Genomic DNA, 27,451 nt, shown 5'->3' on the forward strand with positions numbered 1-27,451 from the left:
GGAGCAGGCTAGCAGGCGGGGCCCATTACTTAACATCATAGGAGCCTACACAACACAAAACACTGTTGCTATATGTAGGGGTTTTTTTTTGGTTTTTTTATCATCTTATATTTGGGAAATGGACATCTAGGGGTTTTTTTCTTTAATTTTTTTGGAGGCCCCAAGAGAGTGGCGCCCTAAGCTATAGCTTGTTTAGCTTATACGTAAATCCGGCACTGCCCTGTGTCTCTTCTTAACAAATCAGCTCATGACTGTTGGAAATCGGTTAAAACCGGTGCCATTTTGTACTTGTCATGGAGGTCAAACCTTTATTCTGCTTGGTGGTTCAGAGGAGGCAAACCTATAAAGCAAATCTAAAAATAGCTCTCCTTGCTCACGGTCAAGTCTCTGCCAGCCATTGTCTGTGAGTTCACAATGGGGAATGCTACTGTGGTTAATACTTATAAACTATGCAGTAGCCAGTGAAGGTGGAACTGGCTTGGACCCAAGAGGGCCATGGATGGCAGCATTAGGGGTACTGTTGCTTCCCTTCTGCAGGTAAGGGCTGAAGGGCAGAGGCTCACCTAACAAGTCCACGGGACCCACCGACAGACATGGACAGCCAGAGCTAAAAGCAGGGTGGGGTGCAGAATGGACAGCCTCCAATCCTGATCTCCTTTTCCTTTTAGACACCCTGATTCCCCCTCCTCGCAAAAAGCCAGCTATATGACTTTCCTCTTGCCTTTTCACACTCCCATTTATCATCTCTGTTGACCAGAGAACACAATGCAAGCAGGAGAGCAGCAGATATGCAGCAAATTAGCATCCAGTAATGCAATTAATATGTAGGTATTCCGAAAGCAAGACAGGACTTGTACTTTAAGCTACACACAAACTGTTCACATGTGGAACTACAATTCCCAGGTATGCCTTGCTCCCCACCCACCCCCAGGATAAGCTGAGCACTACAGAATTAGAAGCAGAGCCTGCAAGCTTTTGCTTATTAAATGTCTATCTTACAGATGACCAGTTATAGATGTGATTATGATTAACAGAGTACAAGAGTTATTGCAAGGTGGATATCTGTTTATATATATATTTTTCTCTCTCTTCCTTCCCTCTGGTAGGACATTAATGAGATGGTACGAACGGAACGCCCAGACTGGCAGAATGTCATGTTGTACGTTACAGCGATTTACAAATACTTTGAAACCTGAGAGCTGGAACAGCAATAGAAAATGTTGGGGAAGCACAATCCCAGCACCACACACTAAGCTCAACCAACACCTCTTGACTTTGGATGAAACTCTAAAACAGCATTCTGAGTGGCTTTGGTGAGCAAGGTTTCGTTAACCCAGCACTTGGGCAAACCCAAATAGCTAAATGAGCTGGATTAAATTATTAGCCTGTGAAGCCTGAACTTTACAAATGACCCTGTAAGGCCAAGTGTCAAAAAGCTTCCAAACTTCCGTTGGTGAAGAGTGAACTGAATGAGATGCCACTGAATCGACAAGGCTGAAACGTAAGGGAAGGAAGTCTCTAGGACTGTATTGCAAGACTTTTCTTCATGGAAAACACCTCTGGCGGTTGGGTGGATGTTCTGCTTGTTGCTCCTCACCTAAGTACAGGAAAAACTTTTAATCATCACCTAGTTATTGCCTTATTCTATCTCCAGCTCCTCAAAGTGCACAATTCTTATAGGAAGTACAAGGGTGTCTTCTCCCATTGAGTTCACCTGACTGAAGAATGGTGTCAAATCTTGGCCTACTCTCAGTGCACAAAATGAAGAGTCTGTGTTTAAGCCTACCTCTCTTCTCCATGGCTTCCAACTTTATTACTGGATGGATTCCAGCCTTGCACATTTGATTCCCAACTTTGAGGATATTACCATGTGCAGGTGATCGGACACACTGCAATTTGTTGTGCTTCCAAGAGAATTTAGTTTATATGGAATTTACTTTTATTTGGCAAAGTGTAACCTTTCCTTTGCAGGAGCTCAGATGATGCATCACCTGAGATTAAACTGGTTGAAATGATTGTTTTGATCGTTGGATAGGTTAAGCTCCTATTCAGAAAAGAACTTTCTGCAACTAGCAATAACTGCTTCTTGCCCCTACGGCCTGCAGGTAGCTTTGCGGTGTGTTCTGATCTGATTGTCTGCCAAAAGCAGCAGCAGTAGCTGCTGCCTGTTCCCAGGGTTTATCTAAAAGGGCCTTCCATGGGCCTCCCTTTCAGGAATGACTTAAATGAATGGAGCATACATAGGAGCAGCAGCCATGATTCATAGATTGTGCCTGTGAGCTGAAAATTGACCTCCTATAAGCCTAGTTTAAAATATGGGATCAATGCTGGCGAGAGAAGGAAATGCAGAGTTCAGGACGTTTGTACTGTGGTGTTGAGTCCACTTGGCACAACTCTCTGGGAGAAAAGCATTAAAGCAAGTGCCTTACTTGGCTCTGAGGTAAGAGGAGCTCTAATTGCAAGGCAGTGCACAAAAGACTTCAGACATTTGGTGGTAGCAGCAGCAGTGAGGCTTCTATGGTTCTGTCCTTCTCTAAGAAGGCCTCAGCGCCTACCATCTTTTTCCTAGATGCAGAGCAACTGTTAGTCCCCGCCAAGTGGAGACCCAGTTACTGCTGAGGAATAGGGATCTTTTGAGTACCCCATTTTGATGAGCCCCATATCCCTGTTACTTATAGATGTATTTAGCTTTCATTTTTCCCTAACAGCCCAACTAGAAATAATCCTCTTTCTTTTTTTCAATCCTTTCTGTGTGCCTGGAACTCTTAAAGGACACTTTTTGAATGTCATAGGTATATGAATGGTCACGAATGTAGCCCCAGTCCAAGGTCTGCTGTGGAAGAGTCACTATGACAGGAGCAGGTGCCAAACTGAATTTTGGGACAAGTCGGAATAAACTTTGACCCTTTCATTGTGCCTCCAGTACCCCCTGCCTTGTACATGGTTTCATAGCTCAAGGAATACAAGCAAAACTTACATGTGGCTATAAAATGGCTGGTGAGCTCCCATTGCAAGTGTTTAAATTCAACTCCTACTTTCCAGTGGTTTTTTCTCCTTCCTCTCAAATTGTGAGGCTAATATCAAAAGTTCCTGCAAATACCTAAATGACTTTGGCTTTTGAGTGAACAGAGTTAGCATTTCCCAGTTAGGGACAAAGAGTTGCAGTTTTTTTAAATGGAACTCACCCTTCAAAAAAACCCCCAAAAGTCCCCCCCCCCAACTTTTTGCTAGCCCTAAAATGAGGTACTAAAGATAATCCTCGCTGTGTTATGCTTTACTGTTGTGGTACAAAGGAATTTGCTTCAGGTCCCTTGCTTGTGAACCTCAGATGTATTGCTCTACAGGTGCACCTCTCTTTATTTATTGCATTGCAATTGAAGAAGCATTTTTTTTCTAGTGAGCTGTCTTCCTCCTACACTCGACAGCATCTTATTTTATGGACTTTGCTTGAGTCCAGGGGTGACGAGACTCATCTTGAGCAGAATCCTGCTTCTAAACTCTTCCTCTACAGCCACAGGGGAGAGTTGATCAGGAGGGCATTGATGAAAAGAGGACTGAGTTGTGCAAGGAAGTGAAGGGCAAAGGCAAAAGAACCGAAGAGTGGGAAACGTTCTGCAGATGGAGCACAAGGAAAAGAAAAAATGTGTTTCCTTGCATTGATTATCCAAAACCTTTTATGGTAAAGACTGAACTACCAAGGGAGATGATTTCATCAAGACAAGAAGCACTCAGAGGGATGAAGGAAATTAAGTTTTAAAAAACACACATCCCATTTTGCAAAAGAAGAAAATCTTTGCTCTTGGTTAGATAACAAGCTACATAAGTATTCTTCCATTCTTTATTCGCTTTTTAAAGACTGATTAACATGTTACTGTAAAGTACATTTCTTGCTGGTTTTGTTTTTGTTCTATTAAATATTTTTAATATACCGTAAAAACAGCCAACAGTGTGCCTGGGGTTTTTAATCGCATTTCTTTAGAATCCTGCAAATGTCCCCGCATTTTAATGTGTCTGCTTTATAAAAAGAAATTAAAAGGAGCTCATGGTGTTAGAACACAAGCAAGTGAAAACAATACCTGGCGGTTTGGGGGATTCTCTTGCAGACACTTTAGTGAGGTCTGACCTGGAGTTTTGTCTTGGTCTTTGTGTTAGATGAGCAAAGGTGCTTTGAAGGCATAGCTATCTGTAACCTCCGTCTCATAAACTACACAGGAGGCAGCAGGGTGAGGTGCTTTTGTTCAGGGTTCCAACCACACTCATCCCCAGCAGTCAGCATACTCAGTACTCATTTGGGCAAGAGGAGGGGAGTGGGCACACAGTCCCTGCTGACCACATTTTTTACTTCTCTGGACAGCTCTCACTTCCGTCCCTGGGATCATTTTTTTAATTGCTTCTCTGTGCGAACCAGGAACTTGCCTATCCAGACCCTAAGTTGGTTCTTGATTCCTTTCTTCTTTCAGTCTCTCTTCCTCTGGTCTCCTGTTCCAACCCCTCCATTCTTCACACCCAGTTTCCAGATTTTTTCCTCTCAACCATCATTCAGCATTCTGTCGGCATTGAGCATGCTCACATCGTGGGATGATGTTGAGGGTACTCAAGGTTGTTCTATTCCTCCAAGGCAGCGATGCTTCCAAATACCAATTTCTGGAAACCAGGGGAGGGGAAAGTGTTCTTGGGCTCATGTTCTGCTCCCTGGTTTCCCACAGGCTTATGGGGTGGCCACTGTGAGAACAGGTTGCTGTACTAGGGCCATTGGCCTGATCCAGCAGGCTGCTCTTATGCTCTTAAATCTCAGATTTCTGCCAAGCCTACTGGTGCCTCCCTCTTGTGAGTGCTATTTTGGCTCCGTGGCAAAAGGATTTAATTGGCATTCGACTCAAGGGTTGCTTATCACTCAAGGAAATATTCGCACACCCCACCAAGGGAATAGCCACTTCTGCAGTGCTTAGTATCAAGACCTCACTGTTTATTTTTTATTCCATATATATATATATATATATATATATATATATATATAGATCTATATCCTGCCCTCCTAGTGCTTACACAACACTCGTGGCAGCTAGAAACAATTAAGACCAGCTGTAACAATAATATTACTCAAATATAGCAAAATGGAGACAGGTGCAGCAGATAATAGCACCAGGTTTTTAAATATCTAGAAAAGCCTACCTAAGCAGGAAGGGGGTTTGCCATACAGTGGGCAAAGAGTCCTACTGGTTGAGTTTGTGCACAGAAAACAGGCTCCTTTCATCCCCATCAGCTGAGCCTCCACCAAAGATCTTAGGGCATGGGCAGGAAATGGGTCTGTAAGCCATCCTGCACCTAAGCCAATTAGTTCATAGAATCATAGAGTTGGAAGAGACCACAAGGGCCATCAAGTCCAACCCCCTGCCAAGCAGGAAACACCATCAGAGCACTCCTGACATATGGTTGTCAAGCCTCTGCTTAAAGACCTCCAAAGAAGGAGACTCCACCACACTCCTTGGCAGCAAATTCCACTGTCAAACAGCTCTCACTGTCAGGAAGTTCTTCCTAATGTTTAAGTGGAATCTTCTTTCTTGTAGTTTGGATCCATTGCTCTGTGTCCGCTTCTCTGGAGCAGCAGAAAACAACCTTTCTCCCTCCTCTATGTGACATCCTTTTATATATTTGAACATGGCTATCATATCACCCCTTAACCTCCTCTTCTCCAGGCTAAACATGCCCAGCTCCCTTAGCCGTTCCTCATAAGGCATCGTTTCCAGGCCTTTGACCATTTTGGTTGCCCTCCTCTGGACACGTTCCAGTTTGTCAGTGTCCTTCTTGAACTGTGGTGCCCAGAACTGGACACAGTACTCCAGGTGAGGTCTGACCAGTTCCTTAGAGGTCATCACCAACTCATGATATGTGCCTGGAAAGGAATTTATAACCAGTGCAGTCCTTGCAGGAAAACTAGTGTGATCCCACCTGGTGGACTGCGAGGCACTAGGTGTACTTCACATCCTTATTGGGCACTGATAAACCTATCTGTGCCTAGCAGACTCTGAACGCAGAAGCCATTAACTTATTTTTAGATAGGAGATCCTAAATGTTCTAAAGGGAATCCACCCATAACCCATTCTCTTGTTGAGAACGTTCAGGACTGAACCAGAGTGGCTCAAGTTGTCCCTCCCTTCATAACCAGAAAAGGCCTTCATGCAGAAGTCTAGTATTTTTCCAACTTCCCAATTTTCTTCATCCATGCTTGCCAGCCAGGTGCCCATCAGCTATTTTGAACTACAAATCCCATCAGTCCCTGCCAGCGCCACCATGCTCCTATCAGCCCTAGCACACTGGGAGTTGTAGCCCCAAATAGTTGGAAGGTACCAAGTCGGCAAAGGCCATTTTAACAATATTCACATCACCACTCAAGTGCATGTGTGACCTGGTTCCTCGCTGGGCCATGCTGTGTGACTTGAATAATTATTCTTCCAGTTCTTTGCTTAGGAAAGGTATCTGTGGTTAAATAACATCTCTTCCCACAGAGATCAAACACTGCGGCTTATTGGGGAGGAAATAGGACTTCCTGCTAGGAGTTTACTAGCCAGACTCCATTATACCTGTGTGTAATAAATATTGAAAGTGCATTGAAGTTATTCTCTGGGAAACATCAGTGAGGCTGGAAGCCAAGCAGGCCTTGATGGTGGGACAAGTTGGATTCCCATCCAGACTGCAAAACAGCAACACTCACACCTTGGCAAGTCCCCTTTCTTGCTTAATGTGAAGTGGTAAAGTTTTAAATTGCTCCTTACCTACAGCTACCTCCCCATTTGTGAAAATGAGCATTTTGCTGGGGTTTCATTTCCTTTCTGTTCAGCACATCTTCTCTTTTGCATATATTCATTTATTGTTTTAAAGTAAGATACAATTCAAAAATTACCAAAATAATACCAAATCAGCAGGTAAGTTTTACAATGGAAAAATAAGACCAAACACAAAAGTAATGCCAGGACATCATAGTTAAAAGGCAAAGGAAAATATCAGAGTGACGTCAATTAAGACTAATTTGAAAATAAAACTGGATAGGTGACAAAATAAAAGGAGACAACCACCAGCAGCTATTTACATATATGTATTAGGGGAAAAGTTTATTTTTTTGCATTATATACAAACAATACAGACTCAATGAAACATAAAAGATGATAAAGTTACGGTAAGTCTTCTGAATTTTTGTAAAGTGAATAAGAATGCTCATTCATGCGCGTCCATTATTCTAAGGTCTAGATGTTTTCTTTATGAAATGAGCGAGTTAGCCAGGACTCTCAAATGTGTAATTGCAATTAGATTTGAGTGGGTTTGGAATTGCTAGGCACCAGACAGGCATGGCCCATCCTTGCCGACAATGGCTTTATACTGTCTCCATGCAAGTGGCGTTCCAGGCACTCTGCCTTTGCCCCAGACTGGCCCGGAATACATAAACTGGAAAATGGGAGCAAACCACATCCGCATCAGTGAGAAGACCAGCATGTGAGGCTGTTGGTATGATGTGGCCCACTGCCAGCTCTATTACTGGAAAGCAATGTTCAAATAACCTGAAACTGCTGCTTTTCATGAAGCCAGGGGTGGCTAACTAGTGGTTCTCCAGATGTTGTCACACGACTGGTCTTCATCAGCCTCAGCAAATGGAGCTAGCAGTCAAAGATTAAGGGAGTTGGTAGTCCACAAGAAAAAAAAAGAACTTCTGATTCTTCATCTGTCATTTATATATAGACAATTATTCAAAACATCCACTCCAAGATAACACCCAGCAATTCCACTTTCTATAAACCAATATTTTCTTCCAACCTCAGACCCAGATACCATCAGTTCATTTTCTTTCTCATGCAAAAAGTCCATTAGGGGCTTCCAATCTTTAGTAAATATCGAAGACGATTTTTCTCTGATTAAACACATCAACATTTGTCAAGCTCAATCCTGTTAATGTTTGCTCAAATCAAAGTCCCCCTGTATTAAACGGAGCTTACTCCCAAATTTAAGTGTGTTTGTTACAATTACTTATATCCCGCCTTTCAGGATACAAATGTAGTTTACAAGAAACTTCATTTAAGCACAGCAACAGCATCAAACAATGGCCTGTTTTGCACATAACAGTAAGCCATGTTTAATCTTCACTATAGTTAACGCTGAGATGCCTGGCAGATGGTCACTTAAACCTTGGTTTATTATTTTCCCCACCTGTCTCTCATTAAAAGAGACATTAACCAGGAAGAATTACTCTTCTATTGCAGCCCTGTAGCTTTGTGGCTCCTTAAATGACATAGAGGAAGAGATGCACGCTGGCACATAACACTAAGGTATGGTTGACGTTAAACTAAGGTTTGTAAAGCTGTCACAAACCTTGGTTAACAACCTTTAAGAATAGCTAATAAACCATAGTTAAACTGCTGGGCTGGGTTCACACATAAAGCTAAGTCAGAGTTTAATAAACCATTGTTTGGTGTTATGTGCGACCCAGGTCAATATCGGCATATAAAAAGCCATCAGGATCCTTCCCAAGGAACCGTTGCTGGTATAAAGGTCCCTGTCGTTGGAAAAGGATAGTCCAGTTTAGAGCAGACCCTGAGGCTGTCTTTGCTCGTCTGTCCTCTTCCCCAATCTCATAATCCTCCCCCAAAGTCAGCTGTTGATGACAGATGGTCATGTGGGGAGGGATAGGAAGGTTCAGTTGGAGCTGGCTCCTATTGCGTCTTTTGCTGCAGCCTTCTTTTTAGGATTGCAGCGTAAAAAGATATTTGCTCCATGGCAAGTAGGCCCTGCTAAGTCCAATGTATTGAACTATATCCCACAGTTCTGAAATGCCAAGAGTGAAATTAGGTGAAAGGCAACAGTCACAGCATTTGCCTGTGTTAAAAATAATTTTATAGCCCACATTTTTTGTTTCTGAGTTCCTGTCATGATGCAACTCTTTTCCAGGTTAACAAAGGATGCCCTCTTGGTGCTTCCTTAGATAACAAATAGAAACATTGTCTTAGAAAAGTCAGATGATCCTGACTGCTGATGTCCTTCTTGTGGCTTTCAACAGTTCTGTCATTGTGTAAAGGTGAACTCTTAGGCATTGTTGAATGTGTGTGTATATATATGCATATATCACATGAATATATGATAAAGCGGCCTATAAATCTTGTAAATAATAAAAAGAATCGTGGCGGAGGTGAGCTTCAAACGGAGGATCCAACTTCGCTTCTCTGCTGAGCCAGCTGCAAAGGAGGCTTGAGTTGCGGCGAGGCTCCCCTCTGCTGCTGAGGAAATCCCTGCAAGTAGAAAGCCAGCCCTACAGGCCACGTCCCTCCTCCTCTTCCCCTCGCGCCCTTTCTGCTTGCGCGGGATGGGGTGCTAGACTGCTAGAGACGCTCTTCTGGGTCCCGGCCCGGTCGTGGCTGCTCCGCTAGCCACCCCCCCCCCCCGCCCCACAGAGAGCCAGGAGCGCAGTGGGGCGCTGGCACCTTTTGCCAGGCGAGGTCCCAAAGGGCGTCCCGGCCGAGTCCCCACCACCGAAGCGCCGGTCTGCCTGCAGGGGGCGCCCTTGGTGGGAGGAGGCGCGCCCCTCCGCGGCGGACCAGGGGCCGCGTGGTGCGGCGGCGGGCCGGCAGGGGGCGCGGCGGCTGCGCCTCGGCGGAGCGAGTGGCGGGCTGGTCCCGGGCGGCGGCGAGGCGAGGCGAGGCGGGCGGAGTCGGCGCGGAGCAGCGAGCCGGGAGGAAGCGGCAGGTGAGCGGGCGTCGGAGCTTCGCGGGACTTTTTATGCCGGGGAGGGGGCGCCGTCTCCTGCCTTCCCAGGCGACGGCAGGACCATGCTCTCCATAGGGGGGGAGTTTGTGGGACCCCGGAGGCAAAGTTCCGAGGGCAGCGGAGCTGCTTCTGCCTCTGCCTCAGTTTCCCCTTTGGCGAGGCCAGCCCCAAGGCCGGCTCTCGCTGGGGAGAGGCTTCGCTGCTTGGGGGGGGGGGGCGCCTGGATCTTCCCGCACAACAGCCCTGAGAGGGAGGCTAGGTTCAAGAGGGGGAGTATCCCAAGGAGAGCTTGCCCCCCTTCCCTGTCGATGGGGGGGGGACAAGAAAGCTCAGGGCCCCCTGTTTGCCGACTGTTTCTGGAGGAGCCTCAGTCCGGAGATCCGAGTAGGGCAATGGGGGGGGGCGGATCGGTCCTCAGCACCAAGGGGCCCTATCCTGTGAGGGTCCAGAGATCTAATTCGAGAGGCGATGATGAGTAGGAAGCAGAGAGCATGTGAAGAGAAGTCTTCTTGGGGGGGGGGGTCGTCTAAGGATGCTCCAGGGCCGGGACCCCCGCATGGTCCGGGAAAGGGCTGCTGTTGCTGCTGCTTGGTTTTGGCGCAGGGCAAGTTCCTGAGACCACCCAAGTTCTGGGTCTAGAAGGGGACCTACAGGGCAGACCCTGAGGGCGTCCCTCCTTGAGGAGACCGTGGGGTGGGGTGGGATAGAGGAGTACCCCAGCAGGAAAGCCCCCGCTTGGCATGCAGAAGGGTGCAGGGTCTTCCCAGCTCAGAGGACAGCAGAGCCACAAGCGACAAGTGGAGCTGTTCTGGGGCCAGGATCTTGCAAAGCCACTCGCTAGGCCTGGATAGGAGGCTTCCTCAACCTGGGACCATCTAGATCATAGAATTGTAGAGTTGGAAGGGACCCTGAGGATTATCTAAGTCCGACCCCCTTGCAATGGAAGAATATGCAGCTGTCCCATATGGGAATCGAACCTGTAACCTTGGCATTGTCAGCACCACTCTCTAACCAACTGAGCTGTCCGGGCTGATCTGTTTTACTAGCCTTCACAACATATGGAGGCACCATTTTGATGTGTAGCCAGTACTGATTTATATGGGCATCATGGGCTTGGCCAGGGGAAAGGCAGGGAAGGGCAGCTGACCCCCCCCCCATAATCAATAAAAATGCATAGCAAACTGAGCTTCTGCCCCACCTAACAAAAGGTCTGCCCCCCCAAATCCTGGCTACACCCATGGCAGCTTCTTCTGCTTCCAGCACCAAGAAGCAGCAGCTGCACAATGGTCCCCATTTCAGGGTCTGATCCTGGGTTGCTCAAAGTTTAGGAGCCTTCCTAGCTCAGTGACGGAGCATACAGAGGGTCTCAGGGTTCAGTCACCTGCGGCATCTCCACGTAGGGCTGGGATAGGCTCCCTGCCGGAGAGCTGCTGCCAGTCAGTGTAGGTAACAGTGAGATACGCAGAGCAAAGGTAGGAGGTGCCTTCCTGCGTTCCATTGTCCAGCACGTTGCTGCTTGAGTGTGGCAAGCCTCAATGCCATTGCTCTCCATCTGTGAAATGGGCCCATTTGGGGACAAACCTGGCAGGGGGGTTGTGAGGGGGAAGCTTTGCAGAGGTTGCTGAAGTCCCATGCATCATGCTCATCATGGAGACATCCATGGATCCTTTAAGGGAGGAGAGAGTCCAGGTGGTACATTGCACTGAATTCATTACTCAGATTGAAGCATAAAGTGCCTGGGGTTCTAGTCTAGGGGGTTCTAGACAGTTACCTTCCAGTAGCCCCCCCCCCTTTCTTCATGGGTCTTCCTCATCATCCTTCCAATTTCCTTGCAGAAAACGGATCCTCCCTCTGCACAGTGCTTAGCAAGCTAGAGGAGACCTGATATTCATCCAGCAGCCCACTCTCCTGTTTTAGTTTTTGCTATACAGTGGTACCTCAGGTTACAGACGCTTCAGGTTACAGACTCCGCTAACCCAGAAATAGTGCTTCAGGTTAAGAACTTTGCTTCAGGATGAGAACAGATATCGTGCTCCCGCAGCGGCAGTGGCAGGCCCCATTAGCTAAAGTGGTGCTTCAGGTTAAGAACAGTTTCAGGTTAAGAACGGACCTCCAGAACAAATTAAGTACTTAACCCGAGGTACCACTGTATTGTTGTAAAGTAAATTTATTGGTAAAGTTGGCTTTTGCTTGTCTCCGTCCTCAGTAGCCTGAAAGTTTCCTAAAACACTGGTGCGCAATGATGCCTTTTGCTGTTTGGTGAAGCTCTTGGCTTAAGGGAGGAAGAGGATTGATCCTGCAGAGAGGCGATCTGGTGGCTCAGGCCAGGGCCATTGGTTAAATCAGGTGGATAGGAAGCCAGGGCTCTCATCACCCTTCCTGGTTTGTGTGTGCGTTTGTGTGTTTGTAGGAAGACCAGGAACCAGGGGGAGATGCGGACAGTAAGTAGAATGTATCTGGAGCACAAGGAGTTCTGTGCTTGTCCTGGGGAAGCTGGAGATAGGCAGAATGGATAAAGCAAAATCTTTTACTGGACCCGAACCAAAGAGTCTAGTGGCCCCTTGAAAGATTAATGTGTTTATTGTTCTCTGAACTTTTTCTCAGCAAAATCCTTCTGCCTAGAGGAGTTGGGGCTGTGGCAGAGGTGCGGGAGAGAGAAGATGCATTGTATAATAAATCAATTAAATGGGTTTTTTTGGGGGGGGGTTGCAAATAGTCTGGTTGTTTTCATGAAAGAAGCCCCCTGCCCCCCACCAGCACCATGCTTGCCACCTCTTTCGGATCGTGTTCCGCAAATGGATTATGCCAGGCAGCTGCAGACAGCAGGAAATGGGGACGAGGCTGCAAAATTGGATTAGGGTGGTGGAAGAGCCTCTTGGATTGAATCTCCATTAAAAGATCAATGCGCTTAACTATCATTTTAATATAATTTGTTTAAGATTAAGAAACCCATTTTAATGTGGCAAATAGATTAGGCTGCAAGATGCCAAGCAGGCTGGCCCTGGGCTGGGGGGAAAGCTTCTGGGCTGGGGGTGCTGCATAGGGGAGGAGAAGGCTGTTTCCCTGCCCCATGGTTCAGACAAGGTGCGGATGTTCATTTATGGCAGGGGTGGAGAGGCTCAGGCCTGATGGGGAGAAGCAGTGTTGGCCCCCAGGCATCACTATCCTTCCCAAAGCACTCTCCCAAGAACACACGCCCTCTTTGGGTGCTTGTGGCTGACTCTGCTAAGGCCCCTTCCTTGCCGAGATGGAGAGAGGGTAGAATCATCTGATTCACACATGGGTGGAATCTTTGTTGTTGTTGTTGTTGTTGTTGTTGTTGTTGTTGTTGTTGTTAATTACCCATCCATCACCCTAAGGTCCCAAGGTGAGGTGCATAAGTTAAAATACAGCAATAATTAAAAAAACAAATTTTCAAAACTTACAGTTACTAGAAAAAGCCATCACAAAACATAGGGGCAGGTCCTGAAAATACGCATCTCGGGTGTCAGAGGTGCACTGACTATACATCAGGATAGACCTTTCTGACAGTAAGAGCTGTTTGACAGTGGAACGGACAACCACAGTAGGTGGTGGAGTCTCCTTCCTTGAAGGTTTTTAAACAGAGCTTGGATGGCCATCTGTCAGGGATCCTTCTTTCGCTGTGATTCTTGCATGTCAAGGGGTTGGACTTGATGACCCTTGGGATGCTTTCCAACTCTACAATTCTCTGCTGCTGTGATTCTCCTCCACCCCAGTGACTGATTTAGGGGAGTACGACTGGTTTGGTTTCACTGGGCACTGAGCCTTGGGGGTGCTGCCGGGAGGGCCACAACTATGATGTAGAATGGAAAGTGAGTGGTGTTGATGGGGGGGGGGCACCGGATTTTGGCATCACACGGGGTGCTTCTGAAATAGTAATAATGTTAATAATAATTTATTATACCCCGCCCATCTGGCTGGGTTTCCCCAGCCACTCTGGGTGGCTTCCAATAGAATATTAAAATACAATAGTCTGTTAAACGTGAAAAGCTTCCCTAAACAGGGCTGCCTTCAGATGTCTTCTAAAATTCTGGTAGTTGTCTTTCTCTTTGACATCTGGTGGGAGGGCGTTCCACAGGGCGGGTGCCACTACTGATAAGGCCTTCTGCCTGGTTCCATGTAACTTGGCTTCTCGCAATGAGGGAACCGCCAGAAGGCCCTCGGCACTGGACCTCAGTGTCCGGGTAGAACGATGGGGGTGGAGACGCTTCTTCAGGTACATTTGAGACCCCAGGTGGCTTCATATGCAGAGTCATGAACATTGGCCCTCCTTCTCTGCCTCCACCTGTGGGCCGAAAGGCTTTTTTTTTGACCCAAAGAGGGGCTGCTTGCCAGCAGTGAAAGTGGGCACGCCACACTCACCTTGAAAGCAGCAGATTAGCTGCTGGCTGTGTTTGTTTGTTTGTTTGTGTGGTGGCCTTCTTCCTGTTCATCAAATGTTCCACCTGATGATTGGGGAGTGGGCAGTTGTTGTTGTGAATTGCATTTATATCTCACCTTTTCCTGCAAGGAGCTCAAGGTGACATACATGGTTCTCTCCCTCCCCACAAAAAGCCCTGGGAAGAAGGTTAGGCTGAGAGGCAGTGACTGTCCATGGGCACCACCCAGCGAGCTTCAAATGGCTGTGTGTCAGGATTTGAACCCTGCTCTCTCCCATATCCTGGGCTGACACTCTAACCGCTACACCAGTTTGCATCTCTATCTGGGTGTTGAGCTAGGTGGAGAAGGTCTACTTCATTTCCCCTCCCCCCCCCCACTCCTGCCCAAATTTGTGGGGTCTTCCAGGGTGGAGGTAGAAGCATTTACTTGGGACCCCTGCACCAGGAGTTAGGCACCCCCATGTCCTAAAGCCCTGTGGATGTTCCTTTCATTGGAAACAATAAAAGCGGATTAAACTTTAAGCCCACAGGGTGGGGGCGGGAATTGACGAAGTTCTAATGTTCCTGAAGTCGTTCCAGTAGTTCTTTGGAAGGCTAAACTCAGGTGGAAAAAAACAATTAAAAAGGACAGTAAAAGTGTAAAGAATATTTAGGCAGCCTCAGGTAGCTAAGTGCCCACGTTGCAGCTGAGAAGCTGATGGTGCAAGGGTGAGGCTTGTGCAGCCTGTTTACTCGGGTGTAAGCCCCTCTTCTTTTCTCGGAATTTACTCCTTGGCCCATTGCAGGGAAAATGCCTAGTGTGTTTCCTGCGGTCTCTGAAGAACCATCAGAGAGGATCAAAATTGTGGCTCTGCAGGGGGCCCTTTGGGAGAAAATTCCTTCCCAGTGTCCAGTGATGAAGCTGCCAGTTAGTCCCAGTATTGGCAGGTGGTGGTGAGAACTTGAACCCAGGGAGGCCACATCTGCAGCTTGCTCTCCTGAGGAAGGCTTGGCTGCTTGTGTTTTTTTACCCCCCAAACATATCCTCTCTCGTAATCCCATCTAATGGCTTCTCTGAGAAGCTCAGGCCTGAACCACAGTGAAGGCTGGTGGGAAAGCGGGACAAAGCTGCCCTCCTGGTGGGGTGCTCAGCCCCTGGGGAAGGAGCAGGAACCCCCCTGCTGCAATGGCAAAGCGGTATGGGGGCTTGCTCAGGGCTGGGTGATGTATCTCAGCTGCTTCTTCCTCCCTTAAGATGGGGAGGAAGCAGCAGCAGCCGAGATACATTCCAGACATCGTGATATACAGTGGTACCTTGATTCTCGAACGTCTTGGCTCCCGAACAAATCGTTTCCCGAACGCCGCAAACCCGGAAGCAAGTGTTCTGGTTTGCGAACATTTTTTGGAAGCTGAACATCCGTTTCAGCTGTCAGCATTGTTTCCGGGGCCAATCAGCCAGTCAGAAGCAGCGCCTTGGTTTGCGAATGTTTTGGAAGTCGAGTGGACTTCCAGAACGGATTGAGTTTGAGAACCAAGGTACCACCCTATCAGCATATTGTGGTATTTAGCTGCTGATATATCACGATGTTAGGAACACGGGTGGCGCTGTGGATTAAACCACAGAGCCTAGGACTTGCCGATCAGAAGGTTGGCAGTTCGAATCTCTGCAATGGGGTGAGCTCCCGTTGCTCAGTCCCTGCTCCTGCCAACCTAGCAGTTTGAAAGCACGTCAAAGTGCAAGTAGATAAATAGGTACCGCTCCAGCGGGAAGGTAAACAGTGTTTCTGTGCACTGCTCTGGTTCGCCAGAAGCGGCTTAGTCATGCTGGCCACATGACCCGGAAGCTGTACGCCGGCTCCCTCGGCCAGTAAAGCGAGATGAGCACCGCAACCCCAGAGTCAGTCACGACTGGACCTAATGGTCAGGGTTCCTTTTACCTTTACCCGTATCACGATGTTGAAAACCAGGTATCACCCAGCCCTACTTGAATCCTGCTTGTGGGTTTCCCAGTGGGGCATCTTGTTGGCCATTGTAAGAAGAGGATTCTGGACTAGATGGGCCATTGGCCTAATCCTGTCGGCTGTTCTGTTGAGATGGGAGCTACTTCTGCTGGGGATCCTGCCAACCTCAGAAAGCCAGTGGGGTTGGCACTCTCCTTCAGCTCCTCTCTTTCCTTGCACTGAAAGACTATTCTGAATATTCAGAATAAAGAATATTCTGAACAGAATATTCATCGTTTGGGGCCGCGCTTCAAAGTGTACATTCTGCTTCCCATCCATCATGGCTCCTGCATCCTGTTTCTGAAGGGTCAGCTCCTCTTGCTGTTATTCTAGATTTGTTGCAGCCACAGCCTTCACAAACCTGATACCATCAGGATGTTTTGGACCACAAAGTCTGGAGGGCATCTGGTTGACAAAAGCCGAGCTAGAATGTAGGAGGCTGCCTTATACCTTAAACCTGTGCATGTAAAAAGGGGGTTTCCCTAAAAATAAGATGTTTCTAGCCCTCAAGGTTATGAATAAAAGAAGCTGCTTTATACTGAGGTCCATTTAACACAAGTGTTGTCTATAATGACTGGCAGCAGTGCCTCTCTAGGGCTTCAGCCAAAACCCTCATCCAGCCCTACCTGGGAGATGTCATTGGGGATTGAACCTGGGACCTTCTGTATGCAAAGCCGCTGCTCTGCCACTGAGCCACAGCATCCTTGTGCCTTGCTCTGCCCTGAGCTGTGGAGAGCTCCCCTTGCATTGCAGAACCCCCCAGGAAATGGGCACCACAGCAGAGTTTCGTCCGAGGACACAGGAAAGCACCAAGTCAACGAAATTGTGGGAATCTGGACAGCTAAAACAAATCCTCTCATTTGCGCCTCCTCGTTTGCGTCTGCTTCCTGAAGTGTCGCCTCCGTGAGGGTTAATTCCAGCACATGGCTGCTCTCTGTGTTAATTTGAGGGAGGATCCTTGCCAAAATAATCAGGCTGTACAAATCCCTGCCACGACGTAGCATTTATAAGTGCTAAAGGGAAGTAGCGAAGGAGCGCAAATTGCAACAGAGCTTCGGGCGGCATCCAAATCGTCTGCAGGCTTCAGAAGCTGCGTTTCTGAAATGTAGTGTTTTAAAAGTCTCTGTCCCGGCTGAAGTTGGCAGTCAGCTGCAGGAGATTGCTGGGGCCATCAAGCCTGGCTCTGTCCATACAGGCAGTGTGGGGAAGAGAGGGAGCAGGACATCCGGGGCCTGAATGCGGCCCTCGGGAGCTGGGGTGTACCTAGGGGTTGGCCAGGCTGGCTCCTGCCAAGGGCACAAGCCCCAGGTGTGTGTGTGTGTACAAAATCATGTCTCCCCACTCTGGCTTGGAGTGGCCAAGAGCCTGTCCACATGCTCCCAGGTTGCTCCTTCCCTGCTCTGGGAGTTGCCTAGGGTTGCCACCTGTCCTGTATAATACAGGATTGTGCCTTATTTCAATGTAAAATGCTACTGTTTTGTCCCATGGTCTTCTCTCTCGCGCTCTCTCTCTCTCTCTCTCTCTCTCTCTCTCTCTCTCACAATCTCTGCAAAGTTAGGGATCCTCTCCAAATGCATGTGTTTGAAAAGGTATGTGAAAAGTCATGCATTTAAGCTCTGGGTAGCCAAGTGCAGACATATTTACAAATTCACGTGTATGTATGTGACAAATTCCAAACGGGGCATCCTGTTAGGCTGTAATCACAGAATCGTAGAATCTGTAGAGCTGGAAAGGACCACGAGATGCCATCGAGTCCAACCCCCTACAGTGCGTAAATATTTTTCCCAACATAGGGCTTGAACCCACAACCCTGAGATTAAGAGTCTCACACTCTACCGACTGAGCTAGAGAGAGTACTTTGCAATGGGTTGCTCTGAAGTCGCTTCTGCACCATATAAAAATCACCCACCAACTGCCCTGCCTCGCCTTGTCCTGTATTTTGCCAGAACAAAAGTGGCAACCCTAGAGCTGCCAGGCTTCAAGGGATGGGGAGGGGGGCACCCATACGGCTCCTTGCCAAGCATGCAAGGGAGCCTAGGTACACCTCTGATGAGCATCTCTTGCCAGCCCTGCCCTCCTCAAGGGCTGGAATGTGTTCTTGAACTATGATGGTGCCCCTGGCTTGCATCGACAGAGGTTGCGGAAAACGTGTGTGCAGAAACATCTTGCTTTTGTGTGTCCTATTGCTCCACCCACTTTCCCCCTGGCCTCGCCCACCACCTGCACACGGCCCCTGAAAGGTTCCATGCGAGGGACTGTGGCCCTCAGGCTAACGAAGATTTGTTTAGTAAGTTCACTTCAAGGTCAGCGTTGCTCCACTTGCTTCCTGGGTCTTTTACCTGCCGGCAGCAAGCACCTTCCTGTAGGAACCTTGCTTTTGGGGAAGAAACACCTGCAAGGGAAATGGCCTGTGATTAATACTTCATTTCCTCTGATTACTGGTAATAGGCAGGTCACCAAGACGCCTCAGAAGTGCACCCAGTGGGAGAGGCAGCCATAGGGTTTATGCTGTGCCTCAGTGACTGTGGTGATTAACAGCCACAGTTTCCAAAGCTATCAATCAAGGCATGCTTGAAGTTTTGAAAGGGGGCTGCTAGGTCTGCCCCCTCCCAGCCACTCTGTGCTTCTCCCGACATCAGCCCTGCCCTTGCAACTTGTGTGAGAGGAAGCAGGTTGGTGCTTTGGAATGGTCTCTCTAAAAGCACATGGGGTCAAACGACGGAGGAACAGTTCGGCACCTGAGCTGAGCTCCTTTAGGAGACAGCTCTCTGTGGCACATGGGACTTTGAAAAGTCCCAAATGTGTTTCATTTGCTTGATAGCCAACAACAACAAAACAACAACAATAATAATTTATTATTGATACCCTGCCCATCTGGCTGAGTTTCCCCAGCCACTCTGGGCGGCTCCCAATCAAGTGTTAAAAACAATACAGTGGTACCTCGGGTTACAGATGCTTCAGGTTACAGACTCTGCTAACCCAGAAATAGTACCTCGGGTTAAGAACTTTGCTTCAGGATGAGAACAGAAAATGGGCGGCAGTGGAGCAGCGGCAGCAGGAGGCCCCATTAGCTAAAGTGGTACCTCAGGTTAAGAACAGTTTCAGGTTAAGAACGGACCTCCAGAACAAATTAAGTTCTTAACCAGAGGCACCACTGTATAGCATTAAACATTAAAAACTTCCCTAAACAGGGCTGCCTTCAGATGCCTTTTAAAGATAAGATAGCTGCTTATTTCTTTCACATGGGCATTCCACAGGGAGGGCGCCACTACCGAGAAGGCCCTCTGTCTGGTTCCCTGTAACCTCTTCCTAGCGGCAAGTGCCCTCAGAGCAGAGTAGGGATAAAAGCAGCCAGATTTGAACACCTGACCCCATCCATTTGCCTTCAGGGTCTTGGGAGCACCCGTCTCTCATAGAGAGCATTCCTTAAGTTTGCGGCCAAGCCTCCTAAAGCACTCTGACTGTGACACCTCAAAAGAGCTCTTGCTGTGTCCCAGGGAACCTTTTGAGGTTTTTTTTCATAGAATCATAGAGTTGGAAGGGACCCAAGGGTCATCTAGTCCAACCCCCTGCAATGCAGGAATCTCAGCTAAAGTATACATGGCAGACAGCCATCCAACCTCTGCTTAAAAACCTCTAAGGAAGGAGAGCCCACAACCTCCCGAGGGAGACTGTTCTACTGTCAAACAGCTCTTACTGTCAGAAAGTTTTTCCGTATGTCTAGTCGGAATCTCATTTCCTGCAACTTGAAGCCCTTGGTTCCAGTCCTACTTTCCAGAGCAGGAGAAAACAAGCCTACTCCATCCTCCACGTGACAGCCCTTGAGATATTTGAAGATGGCTATCATATCTCCTCTCAGTCTCCGCTTTCCCAGGCTAAACATACCCAGCTCCTTCAACCGTTCCTCATCCGGCTTGGCTTCCAGAGCCTTGATCAACTTGGTCGCCCTCCTTTCCACATGTTCCAGCTTGTCAACATCCTTCTTAAATTGGGGTGCCCAGAAGTGGACATGGTATTCCAGGTGTGGTCACCTGTTTTTTTGCAGAGTTGTTGCAAAGTTGGGGGAGAGCAAGATGGTTACTTGTAGGTTCCCCCCGCCTCTGCTCTTTTAAGTGTCCCAAATGCCCGGATGGATATCTTTGTGTTCGGTGACTTGTTTCTTGTGAATGGTTCCCTTCCCCACAATGGCAATGCAGAATAAATTACCGCCCATCTTCTGCTGCAAAACATGCGCCACTTTAGCATACATTTCAACCTGACAGTCCTTGCTTTGCATCTCGAGCCCATTCAGTTGCTCCTCCCCCCTTACACTTTACATACCTGCCTACCAAGATTGCCCTTGTGGATCTGATGAAGTAAAAGCCTGAGGGATGGCTGGCTCAGTCAGCAGAGCATGAGACTCTTAATCTCAGGGTCGTGGGTTCAAACCCCACATTAGATGAAAGATCCTTGCATTGCAGGGGGTCAGACTGGATTCCACCCCCCTTTAAAAATATATATAAAAAAATTATTAAAATAATTTCAGTTATAAAAAATAGGGTGATGAAAGAGAAGGTGAAAGGTGCACAAAGTACATTAAGAAAGGAAGATATACTATAGTACACTAAATATACTACACTATATTTCTTTGGTACACTAAATATACTACACTACATTTATAGTATGCTATACTAAATATGTAGTATATTACACTATTATAGTATATCACACTAGAGTTGGAAGGGACCCCAAGGGTCATCTAGTCCAACCCCCGATGTGCATTTTAGGCACATCCAGACTCCCTTTTTGTGCTGTGTTTCTAGGCATATGTCCACATTTTAAAGTGTTGTTATCGGTTTCGCCCCTGGCACTTTCCCTATGAAAACTGCTCTTTACTGCTGGATCGGAGCAAACAGAAATCCGCAGAAAACCCGAATTGTCATTTCCCCCTGATTCAGCAATAAAGAGAGAGTTTTTGCAGAGAAAACACTGCAGCGGGGGGGGGGGGGGCAGGGGAGAGAAGCACTTGGATACAGCACTTTAAATTGTGAACCTGTGCCTAGAAAGGATGGGGAGGGCGGGCAGTAAGTCGATGACCCCTGAGCATTTTTGTTTTTGTGTTACAAAGGGACCCTGCTAGGCTGCAGACACAGCGTGCATCTAAAGCCCATAAAAAGATAAAGGGACCCCTGACCATTAGGTCCAGTCGTGGCCGACTCGGGTTGCGGCACTCATCTCGCTTTATTGGCCGAGGGAGCCAGCGTACAGCTTCCGGGTCATGTGGCCAGCATGACTAAGCTGCTTCTGGCGAACCAGAGCAGCGCACGGAAACGCCGTTTACCTTCCCGCCAGAGTGGTACCTATTTATCTACTTGCACTTTAACATGCTTTCGAACTGCTAGGTTGGCAGGAGCAGGGACCGTGCAACAGGAGCTCACCCAGTCGTGGGGATTCAAACCGCCGACCTTCTGATCGGCAAGTCCCAGGCTCTGTGGTTTAACCCACAGCGCCACCCGCGTCCCTTTTTCTAAAGCCCATAGCTTCCCCCAAAGGCAACTGGGAACTATAGTTTGTTAGGTTGCTGGAAATTGCAGCTCTGCAGCGGGGCGGGGACGGGATACAGATCCCAGGATACTTTGGGGGAAGAAGCTGTCTTCTTTAATGGCAATGTGTGTATGCAGAACCTCAGTAGGGCCATGCAAGGAGCTGGATTAGGCCAGAGGGCTATCTTAGAATCATAGGTGCCAACTTACTGGGGCCCTGGCTGCCCAAGCCCTCACAAAATTCCCCATAAAGGGGCTGGGCACGCACAAATGTTTGTGCCAGGGCATGGCCCCAGGCACGCACGGTCGCGGGGCCAAGTTGGCACTCCTAATTTCAGAGTTGGAAGAGACCCCAAGGGCCATCTAGTCTAACTTGCCCAGCATCCTGTTCTTGCAGTGGCCCCTAGGGATCCTACCAGCAGGGCCCAGATGCAACAGCAACAGTCTCCCCCACTTGCAATTTCCCAAATACAGTGGTACCTCAGGTTACAAACGCTTCAGGTTACAAACGCTTCAGGTTACAGACTCCACGAACCCAGATGTAGTACCTCAGGTTAAGAACTTTACTTCAGGATGAAGTGGCGCGGCGGCAGTGGGAGGCCCCATTAGCTAAAGTGGTACCTCAGGTTAAGAACAGTTTCAGGTTAAGAACGGCCCTCCAGAACGAATTAAGGTCTTAACCCGAGGTAAGATGCCATGATTCAGATGCCGTCTGACCGCGGAGGCTGGAGCAGAGACATTGCATCTGGTAGCCCCTGGTCGCCTGATTCCCCACACACCTTGGCTGGGCTTCTTCGCCTCCTGTCCTCTGTCTCCAGAGGAGCTGCCTGCTGCCAGTTGCATTACCCAGTGGAGAGGAGACAGTTTTGTTCTCCAGGGCCCAGAGCAGCCATAGAACAGCCTGTTCTAACTGATGAAAAATGGGCAGGGCGGGGGCAGCGGCAACAGGTTTGCGAGGAGCACAGGAAATGGATTTTAATAATGAGAAGTAGGCAAGAACATTGCCCAGGGTAACAAGGAAGCCTTAACCGCATTAAGAAGGCTGGAAGAGGAACGCTCTTGCCAGCTGCTTTCTGGCCTAGGATGATAACAGGGTCATTCCCTCCCTTCACCTCCCTGTGTGAGAAATGTTGGGCCCTGTTGGAGCAGGCGTCAGTTGTCAAGTTGTTCTGAACTGAGCCACCGCACCATTTCAATGATGGCCACATGCCACAAACCTCTCTTGCGTCTCTCTTCCCACCCTATGCCATGCTTGGAGCAGCGTTAGAACTCAGGTATATAAACTAATCGCCAAATGGCACCTTAAACCAGGGTTACGATTGCTGCTATGGAATTGTCTAGGCGCCATTTCCCTCTTATGAAATTGTTTATTACAGTGGTACCTTGGGTTAAGAACTTAATTCTTTCTGGAGGTCCGTTCTTAACCTGAAACTGTTCTTAACCTGAGGTACCACTTTAGCTAATGGGGCCTCCTGCTGCCGCCGTGTGATTTCTGTTCTCATCCTGAGGTAAAGTTCTTAACCCGAGGTACTATTTCTGGGTTAGCAAAGTCTGTAACCTGAAGCGTATGTAACCTGATGAGTATGTAACCCGAGGTACCACATTATTATTATTATTATTATTATTATTATTATTATTATTATTATTTCTATACTGCTTTATATTTTAAAGGGAAAAAGATTCAGAGTGGTTTACAACAAATTCGAACATCAAATCAATAAAACAAATTCAAGCTTCGAGGGTAATGTTTCAGATCCTTCTCGAAGTGCCATTTTGCTCTCCCCATATTTATTGACCTACTTAAGTCATATAGCTGCCCCATGGCAGAAGGATGTAGGATGTAGTGGTTAGAGTGTTGGACTAGGACCTGGGAGGGGCCAGCCAGGTGGAGATGTCAGTTGCCAGCCTGGCATCCAGGGATCTCCACGTGGTGGCAATTGGACCTGCGCCAGTCACAAAATGTGCCTGGCCCCTGAACACTAGCTTGAAGGTGCTGGGTTTTTATTTTTAACTCACAGACTTCTAAATATGGAGAATTGGTAGGTACCCTTAGGGTCATCCAGTCCAGCCCCCTGCAATGCAGGAATCACAGCTCATGGATGTTAAGTTGTGGGTGAACATATCAGACGACACAGCGATTCTTCAAACAGCTCTTGTTTATTCACAGGCCAGAACAGAACTGAACTGAAGGGTTCAGTCAGCCTGCTTATATAGAGCTCCAGTACAACGTAACTGTAACAATTTGCTAAAACTATCCAATCACTGAACATCACTTTCGATCCCTTATTTGCATAACTATCTACAGTATCCCCCTGCTGGTCCAGGATGAGAACTTCAGTACATAACAATGGATATTGTGGAAATGGAGTCTGCCACTAACTAGAATCTTCCCGACTGGTTTTTCTGCAGTAGATATGAGATTAAAAGTAGATACGAGATTTAGCAGAGCCTAAACGACACAACTGAGCTTGCTCCTCGTTGACTTTTATGTTGTGCTGAATTAGCAAGACTCAGTGGGTAGTATGACCTTGCTAGCCCTACTCGGAGTAGAGCCATCCGGGTCTGTTGATTTCAGTGGTTCTGCTGATGTCGGATGCAGCCTTAAACAGAGCTTATTTATGAACTCAAACAACTTTTTATATCCCGCCTTTTCGCAGGGCTGGAAGTGGCTTGCAACACTGACAAATGTGAAAAGGAAGAAAGAAAATCTAAGAGTAAAACAGTATGCAGGGGGATAATATCTGTTCTAGTTAAGCAGCATTTGTGGAGCAGGGAGAGGAGTCCCTCATGCAAATTAAGCACATGTCTCCATATTCACAGATACTCTTGGATATACAGTAGTACCTCGGGTTACATATGCTTCAGGTTACATACACTTCAGGTTACAGACTCCGCTAACCCAGAAATAGTGCTTCAGGTTAAGAACTTTGCTTCAGGATGAGAACAGAAATCGTGCAGTGGCGGCGCAGCAGCAGCAGGAGGCCCCATTAGCTAAAGTGGTGCTTCAGGTTAAGAACAGTTTCAGGTTCAGAATGGACCTCCGGAACAAATTAAGTACTTAACCCGAGGTACCACTTTATCTTATGTCACCCTAAAAACTGAGGCCAGCCAGTGGAGTGTTTGAAGAGCCCCAAACCCTTGCTATGCCTCGTGCTGTTTTTGCAACTTCTGCCCAATTTTCCACATGCACAGTGGTACCTCAGGTTAAGTACTTAATTCGTTCTGGAGGTCCATTCTTAACCTGAAGCTGTTCTTAACCTGAAGCACCACTTTAGCTAATGGGGCCTCCTGCTGCCGCTGGAGAACGATTTCTGTTCTCATCCTGAAGCACTATTTCTGGGTTAGCGGAGTCTGTAAACTGAAGCGTATGTAACCTGAAGCGTATGTAATCTGAGGTACCACTGTAAACAGAATAAGGAAGTAGTGCAGCTTCAGGTGGCCATTCTCTGCTGTTGCCAAAGAGCACAACGATCAGGAGATCTTCCGTCTCCAAGAGGGATTAAACTTTAGGCCTAAACTCCAAGGACAGCCTCCCAATGAGATGAGCTCCCAAAGATCATGACCAGGTCGTGGTGATTTCTCTGTTTTCAGACAGCCCAGACGAGTCTGCCATTGGCAAAGCCAGGATAAGCCTTAACTTGGCAAGACGATGATGATGGCATCATCATCACGATTTAAATATATTTGTCGCTTTTTACCCTCCAAAAAGCAACTTACAAAAATACCATAAAATATGCAAAAGCACTACAATACAGTGGTACCTTGGGTTAAGTACTTAATTCGTTCTGGAGGTCCGTTTGTAACCTTAAACTGTTGTTAACCTGAAGCACCACTTTAGCTAATGGGGCCTCCTGCTGCTGCCGCGCCACTGGAGCACGATTTCTGTTCTCATCCTGAAGCAAAGTTCTTAACCCAAGGTACTATTTCTGGGTTAGCGGAGTCTGTAACCTGAAGCGTATGTAATCTGAAGCGTATGTAACCCGAGGTACCACTGTATTGGATGCTTCCGGACTGTCACTGTGTTAGGGTAGTATTCAGTGACTTATCAGAAAATTCAAGTTGCACAATTAATATTTGAGCTGGAGCTCTTGCGCAGCAAAGCCACTCTTCCTGCCCCACCCACCCCAAAGATCAGACTTTTATGATATGTAAAGTGAAGGGGGAACTGCCCTAGAAAGTTGGGATAGGGCTTGCTTGACACAGTGTTGTCTAACCTCCCTGCAAACAAATCAGGTATAAATCCTCAATAAGCTGGTTGTTTGTTGGTGAGCAGTGTTGATGGCAAAGAGCAAAGGATTCAGGGTGAAGGGATCTCCCCAGATTCCTGGATCCATCCTTGAGCAATGCCCTAGAAGTGCAAGGAAAGGCTCCGGAATAACCCAGATCACAGGGACCAAAGAGAGACAGGAAGGGGTGTGTGTGTGTGTGTGTGTGTGTGTGTGTGTGAATGTGCCCCTGTGTCAAAACTCACTCCACCACCACCATACACCACTGCAGGTGGTTGTGCTGGTGGGGTGAACTGTGTTAGACATACCGTATTTTTTGCTCTATGAGATGCACCAGACCACAAGACACACCTAGTTTTTGGAGGAGGAAAACAAGAAAAAAAATATTCTGAATCTCAGAAGCCAGAACAGCAAGAGGGATCGCTACGCAGTGAAAGCAGCAATCCCTCTTGCTGTTCTGGCTTATGGGATAGCTGCGCAGCCTGCATCCGCTCCATAAGATGCACACACATTTCCCCTTACTTTTTAGGAGGGAAAAAGCGAGTCTTATAGAGCAAAAAATACGGTATTTGTGATCCCATTTTACCTGTTTTAAAAACTTTGCTTTTTTTATTTAAAGCAGCCAACATTCTTATAACCAACCACGGCAGCTCAGAAACTGTAGAAGTTTAGATACACCAACACTGTTGCCATATCGATAACAAGATTAACAAATAAGCGCTGATAAAAGCAGTAATTGGCAAACAAGATTAAGGGAACAATATTAATACAAGAGCAACGGAGGTAAAATGCTGGCAAGAACAGGAAAGGGTTGTCTGGAAGGATGTGGGGTCGGGTTGTATGGCCCTGGGGTGAGAGGAGGGCAAGCCTAGTTTGAGCTCAGGTCTTGGCAGGGTGAATCAGGTGCACCGAGTTTTCTTCTTAAAGGGGATTCTGGAGGGGCTGCGGAAACCTGGACTATCCTGCCATCTCTTTTGGGAGTCACTCTGCAATAAATTCCAAAGTGATGAGACCTAAACAAAGGTGCTTGACTCATTGATAGGTACAGCTGAACGACAGCAGAGTGTTGTGGCATTTGGCACAATTCTGTGCAAACCCACAGAGTCTTGTTCTGGGCGAAAATTCCATGCGCCTGAGAAGCTCCGCTTGGCTTTTCACAAAAGCAAGTTTCCAGCCCTCTTGGTGCACAAGGCCTTGGCTCGTGGCTGAGTGGTTTCCCCGCTGCCTTGCTCTTTTCCCAGGGGAAACCTGCTCTTTCTCTCTAAATCAGAGCAAACAGCAATCTGCGGGGAACCCAATTGCCATTTGCTCCAGTTGAGCACTAAAGAGCCTTTCCCCCCGGGGAAAGCAGCGGGACAAGAAGACGTGTGGATAAACCCTCAGAATAGATGAAGTATTTCTTCACGTAGTGCGTAGTTTGTTCATTTATTTTTATTTAATAGATTTATATGCCAGCCTTCGTCATAAGATCTGAGAATAAAATACAGGATCAAAACGAGTAAACAAGGGAAACAAACCAGCAAAACAACCTTCCCACAGACACATTTAAAAAGCTGTAGAATATTAATCTTACAGAA

At 47.5% G+C, this 27,451-nt stretch overlaps 2 protein-coding genes across 4 annotated transcripts in view; both read left to right on the top strand.

Annotated features, from left to right (window-relative positions):
• Nucleotides 1–3,939, top strand: part of SPECC1L (sperm antigen with calponin homology and coiled-coil domains 1 like) — a 52,181-nt gene extending 48,242 nt beyond the window's left edge. Inside the window, exon 16 of the mRNA XM_080986202.1 lies at nt 1,107–3,939. Within this exon, the coding sequence (XP_080842328.1) occupies nt 1,107–1,196 (90 nt within the window). The 3' untranslated portion in view covers nt 1,197–3,939. The remainder of the gene's footprint in view (nt 1–1,106) is intronic.
• A 5,735-nt stretch (nt 3,940–9,674) lies between these two features.
• The window catches only part of ADORA2A (adenosine A2a receptor), a 28,335-nt gene continuing 10,558 nt past the window's right edge, over nt 9,675–27,451 (top strand). The window contains exon 1 of one of the 3 annotated variants that reach the window (XM_080986371.1): nt 9,675–9,726. The gene's annotated coding sequence lies outside the window, so the exon portion shown is untranslated. The remainder of the gene's footprint in view (nt 9,727–27,451) is intronic. The other 2 variants (XM_080986372.1, XM_080986373.1) reach the window with 2 other exon arrangements.

This window comes from Podarcis pityusensis, assembly GCF_964106645.2.
Source record: "Podarcis pityusensis genome assembly, chromosome: 16".
NCBI classification, from domain to species: Eukaryota; Metazoa; Chordata; class Lepidosauria; order Squamata; family Lacertidae; genus Podarcis; species Podarcis pityusensis.